Source organism: Neophocaena asiaeorientalis, unplaced genomic scaffold (assembly GCF_003031525.2).
Source record: "Neophocaena asiaeorientalis asiaeorientalis breed wild unplaced genomic scaffold, Neophocaena_asiaeorientalis_V1.1 scaffold251, whole genome shotgun sequence".
In the NCBI taxonomy this organism is placed as follows: Eukaryota; Metazoa; Chordata; class Mammalia; order Artiodactyla; family Phocoenidae; genus Neophocaena; species Neophocaena asiaeorientalis.
Window position 1 is genome coordinate 1,523,206 of NW_020173377.1, and position 9,632 is coordinate 1,532,837.

The 9,632-nt window shown below is 46.5% G+C and overlaps 1 protein-coding gene across 6 annotated transcripts in view; it reads right to left on the bottom strand.

Moving 5' to 3' along the window:
• Positions 1 to 4,156, bottom strand: part of STIMATE (STIM activating enhancer) — a 54,590-nt gene extending 50,434 nt beyond the window's left edge. For 5 of the 6 annotated variants that reach the window (XR_003003431.1, XR_003003429.1, XR_003003430.1 and 2 more), the window contains exon 1: positions 3,856 to 4,135. Coding sequence is in view for 3 of the 6 variants with exons in the window: in XM_024746442.1 (XP_024602210.1) it covers positions 3,856 to 4,015 (160 nt within the window). In the remaining 3 variants the exon portion in view is untranslated. Of the gene's footprint in view, positions 1 to 3,855 lie in introns of all 6 variants that reach the window. The other variant, XM_024746444.1, reaches the window with a different exon arrangement.
• Positions 4,157 to 9,632: the final 5,476 nt, after the last annotated feature.

Below are 9,632 nucleotides of genomic sequence, written 5' to 3' on the forward strand. Positions count from 1 at the left end.
AAAAAAAAAAAAAAAAAAAGATTTCAAAGCTGGGTAGACTAGTCTGTGATGTTACTTTGGGCCTCAGGAAAAATGCTATCATTTCTCAGCACCATCAGTGTCCTCATGAAACAATGACACCTTCTCTCAGTTGGTTAGTCCCCAAATCTGTAACATGAAAATAGGCAGGTAGATTTATCCAAGCTCTCAAAATGCTTGTTTTGTTAAAAAGCCAATTCTGTCTACACTTCAGCCCAGGACTCTGATGGTGCATGGTGAAGGAGGCTTGAGTCTGCTTTGCATTTACAGGTCCTGAGAGTAAATATACCCCTAATGCCAACACACACACTGGCCAATACTGACCTTTCGCTGATGGCTGGGCCACTGCCCTGTACTGGAACACACAGGGCAGCTCCAGGACTGCTCAGCTCTGCTGTGCTGTGACTTCACTGAGTCACAGACTACAGATAAAGCCACCAAAACAAGCTGCTCGGCAGGTAGAGCATGACAAAGGTCCCTCGTTTAAAGCATTTCCTTCTACTCAGACACCCAACGACTTTCAGTGACACTCCAGAAAACCTAGAGGGGGAAGGCCCTTTAAAAGCTTGCCTCTGACTTTGTTTGGCTTTCCTTGGACACACAGGGTACCTTAGCCGAAGCCTCCGGAAAGTTCACCCCCTGAACAAGGCGATGCTGACACTGGTACATGCCAGCAGATGGCGGCTTGTATGTTTATGCAGCTTAAAGAATCAGCTATATAGATCAACTGGCACACCAACTCTCAACTGCCTGGCCAGAGACGTCTGGAGATCCCCACACAGTGAGCCGAGCACCAGGATGAGAAATCCCCGTGAGAATCAAAATCCTCTCCTGAGATATAAGAGGGTCTTCCTCCAGGTAACCCTTACTTCTAGGTAAAAAACACAGCAACCTGTAAATGGAGAAAAAGTAATTTTCTGGGTAGAAAAAGAAACATAAAAACAGTAGTCTGAGGATTCACTGAAATCAGGATGTGAAGTGATGAAAAATACCACACAGCCTGTCTGGCAGAGAAATGGGTCCATCCTATACAACAGAGCTGGTTCAACAGGAAAACGGAATAGTGCCTGCCCCAAGAACTGGGGATTTGTCAGAAGTGTCCGAGCCCATTGCCCTGGAGGAGGAAAGCACCGGAACGGAAAAGACTGTGACTCCAAAGAGGAGAGGGACTGTTAGTTTCAACTGCTCAGGAGAGATGACTGGTATTTAAAATGTGCTTGGGAACTTCCCTGGTGGTCCAGTGGATGAGACTCCGTGCTTCCACTGCAGGGGGGCACGGGTTTGACCCCTGGTCAGGGAACTAAGATCCCGCATGTCACGCAGCACAGCCAACTAAAAAAAAAAAAGAGAGGGAGAGAGAAAAAATATGCTTGAAGAAACCAATGATGGAATTGATAAAGGATGGAGTGGCCTCATCTTAACGAACCCAGACCTCCCTCAAGGGCTGCAAGGTGAGCAGTCTTTTCATGGGAGCCTGGCACTCCTGACAGCAGCTCTGCCAGACTGAGGAACAGGCACTGTGACCAGGAAGACAGCCAAGCAGCTTGCAGGAGCAATTCCTTGAGACTACCTCCACCCCCTTTTGTTTTCCCCAATAAAGTCCATTTCAAAATGTAAAGCAGTTCCTAAGAGATTTCCTCCTCTTCCCAGCCCTGCAAAATGGAAAAGCCCCACAGTTCTATTTTAATGGAACCAACAAGTTAAAGAGAAGAAAGGTACTTCCCTGACTGGGTCTCGATCAGTGGGACTCCCCTTGGGCTGCTGTCTGCTTCTAGGTGGGAGAATAGGGCTCTCGATCCATGTCCATGCCTGTATTCAGGTCAGACACGGCTCTAGCCTTTCCAACTCTTCCCCCCATCACCCCTACTCATCACTGTCCCAGGACCTACTACCCAATGCCACAAGCTCCCTCCACATCTAGCCTTACACTGAGCAAGAAACCACTTCCTAGTTCCACCTTTGCATATGGAATATACCAACCACGGCGGGATTTGCACTCGTGCTCACAGTGAAGATTAAGAAGTGACTGTGTCCCTGAAGACTCGCAGGGCCAGCACCATCACTCTGAACACATTCAACCCAGCACACTTCTCAGCTGTGAGCAACTCCGCCTGTCATAATCACATTTCCCTCTCTGAATCACAAGTATCAAACCCCAGGTAATAAGTGGGGCCATCAGCACCAATCAAACCCAGGAAAATAGCCAGGGCTATGCTAAGAAATCTTAGGTCAGGGAACAACATAAAACCTAAGCCTGGAGTTCCTTTAGGGAGAAAGGAAGGCCAGCTGGAGGAGAGAAACGTGGGGAGGGGAGTGCAGACCCACGCACAATGTCTCCAACATACAGACATACAGTTCATGCACCCAAGTCAGAAGCTGATTTTCGCTAAGTCGTCACAAATTATTACTGTGGGAACAAGTGGGTATTTGTTCAGCAGGGAAAACAGCAAGGCAAGTAGAGACTAAAAAGGAGAGAAAAAGTAGCAAACATATACAGTCTGGGACTTGTTGCGAGACTTACGAAGGCCAGGCAACCAGAAAAAAAGTGGTGTCCAAGAATAGCCTCTTCAAGGTTCCCTAAAGCTTGGGAGAATTCACCCAAATAAGCCACACATCATAAACAAGCAAAGCTGCAACTCCAGCAACTGGACCCTACAAGATGCACACACACGGCTGCAGGATCCTTCCCAGATGCCAAGGAGCATACCTTCTGCAGGAACTTCCCATTCTGCCCACGTGAGCACAGTGGGGAAATTTTGAGAACAAGTCATTTTGGAAATAACACCTCTGTCAAAATAGTTATAACCCTTCCTTTCCCTGAAATGCAATCACAGGGCTACTAGGTCTCTTGTCACTTTAATAAAAGGAAGGATGTACACTAAGAAAACATAACCCCTCAACACGTGGCACACATGACAACACGTTGGAACTTCTGGTTTTCCAGAAGGGCTATCTGGGGCTTTCTTCCCCATTATGAAGCTCTCAAGGAAGGGCCCTTGTGACTTAGCACAGGAATTCTAAGACCTCCTCAGACCCTCTGAGTCTGCTTCTCCACTAAGCTCCTAAGTTGCCCAAGTCTCATGTAAAGGAAGGATACCTGAAATATAAACAAAAGTAGGCTGGGAAAGGGAACAGCCAGGGGAGACTTGAGATGCAACTTAATTAGGAACGGTTCCAGAGATGGAACAGGTGAGCCTGTTCAGGAAAAGGAGAGGAAAAAGGAGATGCGGGGAAGAAGGCACTCTGGGTGGGTCCGGCTCCAACCAAAACAGAAAATTAAGCTGAGGGTGAAGGGCCGGGGCCGGGGGAAGTAGTACTGGGAACAGAATGCACGGCCTAATAAGCCAGGTATTGCAAGGTGGCAGGATTTATATGCGAACGGGATATAGTAAATCCTGAAGTGAAGGTGAAGAAAAAAGCTCAGTATCAGACTGGGGGCGAAGGGGAGGCTAAGAAGAGCCTTTTAAAAGGGGGCAGAAAAGAATATGCCTCCCGGGGGTCATGGCCGTAGGCTGTTAAGCGGGGTAGCTTTAATTTGCGATGACACGGTTGCAGGGGGGCATCTCAGAAGAGAGGTGTGCGCGGGTGGGAGAAGAGTAGTAGGGGTGACCCCTGACTAGAAGCTGCCGCGATAAGGCGAGGCACCCAGGACCCTGGGTCGGGGCCAAAGATCCCCCTCGTCTGGGAATGCCCAGCCTGGGCTCGCGGGAGGAAGGCACCTTCGCCAAAGGGCCCGTGTCCCCAAGGCCTGAACTCCTCAGGCAGGAGGGTCCCCGAGGCCGGTGGGCCCGAGGCTCGCGGCGCAGGGCTTCAGGAGGGCGGGGGTCCCAGACTCACGCATCAACGTGCTGAAGGCCACGACGCCGAGCAGCCCCTGCAGGAAGATGCCGAAACTGTGCATGAGCGCACCGCTCTCGCAGCGGCCCGCGCCGGACGCTACGGTGGAAGGCGACCCAACCGGCAGTGAATGGCTCGAGTTCCCGGCAGGACCCTGCATGGCGGGCCTGGCGAGGGGCGCTGGGCGCCGCCGCCCGGCCGCCCGCCCGGCCTCGCTACGTGCGGGGCCCTCGCCACCGAGCCCGGAGCCCGGAGTCCGAGCCGGGAACCGGTACCTCAGCCCCGCGGCCGACTCGGCGCGGCGCGTAACGCGACGTCTGAGACCGCAGCGCCTGATTGGCCAGGCCCGGCGTGAGGGCGGGCCTTGGCCGCTCCTACTCTCCCCCCACCAGGGGCGGGGCTCCGGCCGGAGAGGGAGCGGTGTTTTGGATCCTGACCACAGGTAGGACAGACCAGGTGAGCTGGGCTGCGCAAAACGGATTGAGAGCCCAAGCCCGGACTCCGAGCTCCAGGTCGGGAGGGCAGGAGCAGGGAAGATCTATGACGAAATTTTTTTTTTCCCTCTAAGATAAACCCCTGAAGAATTTATGAAAAAATACTTCTGGATTCCACCCCCAGATTCCGATTCAGTTGTTCTGAGACGGTGGCCAACAATCTGCATTTTCGGCAAGCAGGCTGGATTATTCTGAGGCAGGTCGTGGAGGAAAACAATCTGACTCCGCACACAAGCATATTCTTTCCAACCCAGACCTTCGGTGTCCTTGTACTTTCCTTGTTAGTACCAGTATCCTGGCCAAAGGCTTGTCTTAGATTCATCATTCAGGCCCCGAATCGACTTTTCCTCCCATAAACGTAATTTAAATGGTCATTTCAATCCAACTGCCTTCATTTAAAAATATACAGGGTATATGCTGTAAACACGTGGATGTAACCCCATCTTGTTCACTTTGAACGTGATTCATAAAAGAAAACCAGGTTGTTGGTATTTGTCAGTCTCCAGGGCCTCCCTCCACACACACACACACATTTATTCCCACTCAACCCTTTCTGACCCCTCAGAACCTGCTCCTTTCCTCTACTAGGGCCTTTAGTCCCCATTCTGTCACCTACCCTCTGAGCTGCCTCTGGCTTTTCTCCCGACACCTCTTGTTGGTGCTCTCAGGTCCCTGACCAGGACTGCATCCACTTAATGCCAGTGTACACACAGTATTATTCCAATAGACACTGGGGTACACTTGTTGAACAATAAATACCAAACCTAGGGCAAGTTCCCCTAAAGATAGCTATCAAGAAATTCCAATTACATAAAAGGTTCAATGATATCCAAAAGCTTTCTTGGTTAACAGGAATATTAACTTGATTATCTGGAGAACACAAATGCTACTGGCTCCCTAGAGCCAATTCTCCGGCCCTTCTCTTACAATGCACTTCCACACCTCTGTGCCTTTACATGGCATTCTAGCTGCATGGAATACTGTTCCCTTTTCCCTGCTCCATGAACTGCTACTCATGCTTGAAGGCCTGCCTGACACCCCTGTCCCCACTGTGCATCCACATTACCTTGTGTGTGCTGCTCCACTAGAACTTTTCAGACTGCTAAATTAGACGGCTGTACACACCTCTCTCTCCCAGCTGAGTGTAAGCCTCCTGAGGGCAGGAACTGATTTTCTCTCAGCCTTGAATCCAACATAGTGCCTGGCACAGAGAGCATGCAACAAAATGCTTTTTAAATTAAATTGATTTTTAATTTATAAAATTAAAAACTCTCCACAAGTATTGACCATGGGAAAATACAGAAAATCAGGTTAAGAAAATAAACAGGTAAGGAAAAATTGCATTACCGTCTTTAAGTCTAAAAAGGTCCCTTATGGGTATGTATACTCAACAGTTACAGTCCACGTTTAGAGAGAACCAAACAATAGGATGTGTCCTTAAAGTCCTACAAAACTCCTTATGTAGTTGGGCATAAGGAGATTATTAATTGCTTGAAGACACAGCTCAAGGAAAATTGCACACAGAGCTGAAAAATTAATTTTTTTGACAAAGCAGTGCTCTGCACATCCAGATGTGGAGGAACCCTAAGGCCCGTCGCTGCTGTGCCAAGGCAAATGTAAAGAACAAGAAGCAGTCTTCAGCGATCGGGGCAGAGTCCTCGGTGCCGGGAGCAAGCTCACTATGGGAAGTTCTGCTCTTCCTACCTTTTCTGAACGGCAGTTAAAAAGTACCTAGATCCAGAGGGGAAAGGATCAGACAGAAGGATGGGGGGAGAATTCTGGAAAGGTTAATTTTATTGAAGCAGGAAGGAACTTTCTCTTCCATTCAGAGATGATTCTCTGAGGTCCCACTGGAAACAGTTTTGAAGGATTTACTCTGGTCAAGATGCCTTCTTTGCTGTCAAAGGAAGTTAAATATACCTTAAGACCTGTTTTAATTTTCTCACGACCACTTAAAACTGTCATAACATACCACACGTTTATATACACTCTTATTTACAAACCAAAAAAAAAAAAAACCCCACGCAAAATATTCATCCAAAATAGTTATTTTTTAATCCCTTGAAGTTATACCATCAAACTTGATGGGAGTTATTTTAATAGGTATTCTTGTGCATATTTCTCCTTAAGTATGCTTTATCCTCAATGCATAACTTTTAAAATTAAGAGAAAAACAGTAAGCAGGAAGGATACAACGCAATATGCATTTCATTTTGTTCCAAACAAGCAGCTTAAAAAAAAAAAAAAAAGGACAACATACATTAAAGTGCATCAGTTCCAATGAGTTAGTATTAGAAAAGGGCCTAAGGACAGTGCTGGAACCAGCCAGGAGTCCCACACTGGCAGGCCTCTGATTGTCTTCAGAGAATAGTCAACAGCAAAAAAAAAAAAAAGGAAGAGGAAAAAAATGAGCACTTAAAAATCTCAAGAGAAACATTCAAAGTACACTTCCCTAGAGACTTCTTGCAAAAGGAGATAAGTTTTGTCTAAACTTTGTAACCTCCCTCAGTCATCTGCTTTGTGACTTGATTTGCCCCAAGAGCCTACCTTCATCCTTTCAACACTATTTGCTCACGCTCACATCCACTCTGCCAAGTTAGGCATGCAGTTAGATAAACGAAAACATGTAGAAACCCGTAGGACTGAGTTCCCACACATCCTGAGAACAGGCACACCTATTAGCAATGGTAGCTTCATGTCACTAGCCAGTGTCATCCTTTGCCTCCAGAAATAGTCGGAGACCCTTGCCTCCCACAGCTTTAACTCCATTACTGCTGGAGTTAAAGACATGTCCGGCAAGGCTGTGGCTTATTTCCCTTTAAGACAGTCCTTTGCGATAGGCCACGGCACCAGAACAGCCCCAAATGGTGTGTCAGGTCAGAAAAGACATAAAGGAATGGAGTTTTAGGCCTACTTCTCCATTCCTCCAACCCCCACTCCTGGTTCTGCTGGTTCTTGCAAAAATCTAAGACTTCTGAAACCCTAGAACGAAGAAAATCGATCTCCAGTGCACTTATGGCCCACCACCTTCTACACCTTCACCCCTAAGGCTGCCCTCAGAAACAGAACTACCTGTGAAATGTGGTACAAGTACAGAGGAGATCCCAGGTGAGCAGGCTTGGAACCAGATCCATTTGGACTGGGCTTGGAGTTTAGAACTCTCCTGCCAAAACTCCAAGTCCATAGGTGACTTATTTAGATAAATTCAAATTTCCAAAGCATATACATCCTGACACAATGGGAGGGAATCATCAAAATTCACTAGCAAAACATTGTAAAGTGAATAAAATCAAGCAAGAGTTATACGTGCATGAAAGTGATTGATTTCTTTTTGGTTTTGCAGGAGGCTCTGTCTTACAGGGTTTCCGAGCCAGCACCATGACCATGACACATGGTTACTTTGGGTGGACCCAAGACCAAAGACATTCAAATTTTTAAAGGGGGTACCCAGTCCCTATTGAGACTTATACTCCATTTGCTAGTGCTCCGTTCTCCTTCATCTTCGAAAGGCCAAGTGATAACACGGAACACTTTTGAACTTACACACACACACACACGCACACAAAACATCCCCAATATACAGGACCAAAGTTCAAACTTAGTGTGTGTTTCCACTGCCGAGGCTATGCTCCTAACAGCTCTCTAAGAGTATCTGTGGGCATCAATCAAACCAGCACATGGTGTCTTAAATAAATGTCTTTGGTGATAGGCACCAAGTAAACAGAAGTGCCTGTGATAGTTTTCCCAATGTCCCCATTTAGTTAAATCTTACCTACAGTTCCCTGATGTTCTGTGTGTGCCCCAGAAATACTTTCTGGCTTGGGGGAGGGGATGGTTCTGAGTACTATCCAACCTGAGGCCTCCTAAAGCTTTTACTCTGTATTCAGTTATGGTATTAGCGACTGAATTGGTACAAGAGAACAAGTAAAATGTATTCAAGTCCTCAGGAAGCTTTGGTCCAATGCCCTCTCTCTCACAGTGGGAAAAATTTTACTTCCAGGAGAAGGAGCATATAAAGGTCAAGTTCTGAACTGGTTTTCTACGACTGCCTCTATCGTAATTCAATAAATATTTACCCAAGAAGCCCATCCCTTCCAGAGGTTGGTAACTATCCTTCCCTGACCTCTCATATCTATAATGTAGATGCTGGGAGCCACCTACAACGCTAAAGAAAGGCAGATAGGATGAAAGCTCCCATTAATGCATTTCCTGCATTAGCCACCACAGTTCTGCTTCAACGGAGAGGAATGGAGGTGGTTTACAAATGAAAACAGCACAGTCCCCAGAAGCCCACAAAATATAGTCAAAATGTCACAGCAAATCTTCGCATGCAGTAAAAGGTTTCCCTAACACGCCAACACTACAATAATAGGCTTCAAGGTCCAGGAGCATGATACAATCCATTCAGGATCAAAAATGGATCCTGGAAAACTTCCTGACCTTAGGGAGGCTATGGAGCCAGCTGAAGGTGAAATTTAGACAAATGCAGTCCCTCATAATGTACCTCGCACAGATTTAAGAGGTTGGTATCTTTAAGAACCAAAGTTCATATACCTATTGCAACATAACAAACATTTTACCCCAACATGGTGAGCTGTTATCAGGCTTAATATATGTTTTAGAATCACGACAATCAGACTGTCACTGCTGGCCAGTCCAGCCCCAGCCACATTATGAGGCAAATGGAGTCTAAATTTTATACTTAAAAAATAAAAAAAAAAACCCTGTGCCAAATTCCCAAACAATTATCCTCTCTTTTGTGACAGCCAGGGATAGGGACTGGGGGTATATAATACTTCTTTAATGTAGTTGCCTGATAAACTATTATCTTGGTATGAGAATGCAAAAAATAGGAAGTAGGTAGGAATAGTAAGTAGGAAACCCTACTTACTTGTCTAAATTTAGAGTCAGCTTCTCTCTGGGAGAAAGCTGAGCTTGAATAATCATGGCATAAATAGACAAGCTGGCTAGGGCCCGACTCTACCTGATCAGAGACTACTACTTAGGGCCATGTGTTTCATCTTGCAGGGGCTTTGCCCCCTCACCTGTGAAGGGAGGTGTTTTAAATTCTATGGTTTCTGAAGAAGTCAAGAGAGAGACAATATATTCACTGTTGCATTTGGTAAATTCTCTCTTATAGAAAATCTCATTTTCCTAAATAAGACAACAATGTTAATTAGTTCCAGACTTTTTTTGTTTCATTGATCTTCTTCAAGGAACTCTTTGCCTTAGTGCCTTGACTGCTGAGCTCTCAGGAAATTTTATTATGCAAGATACCCGCCT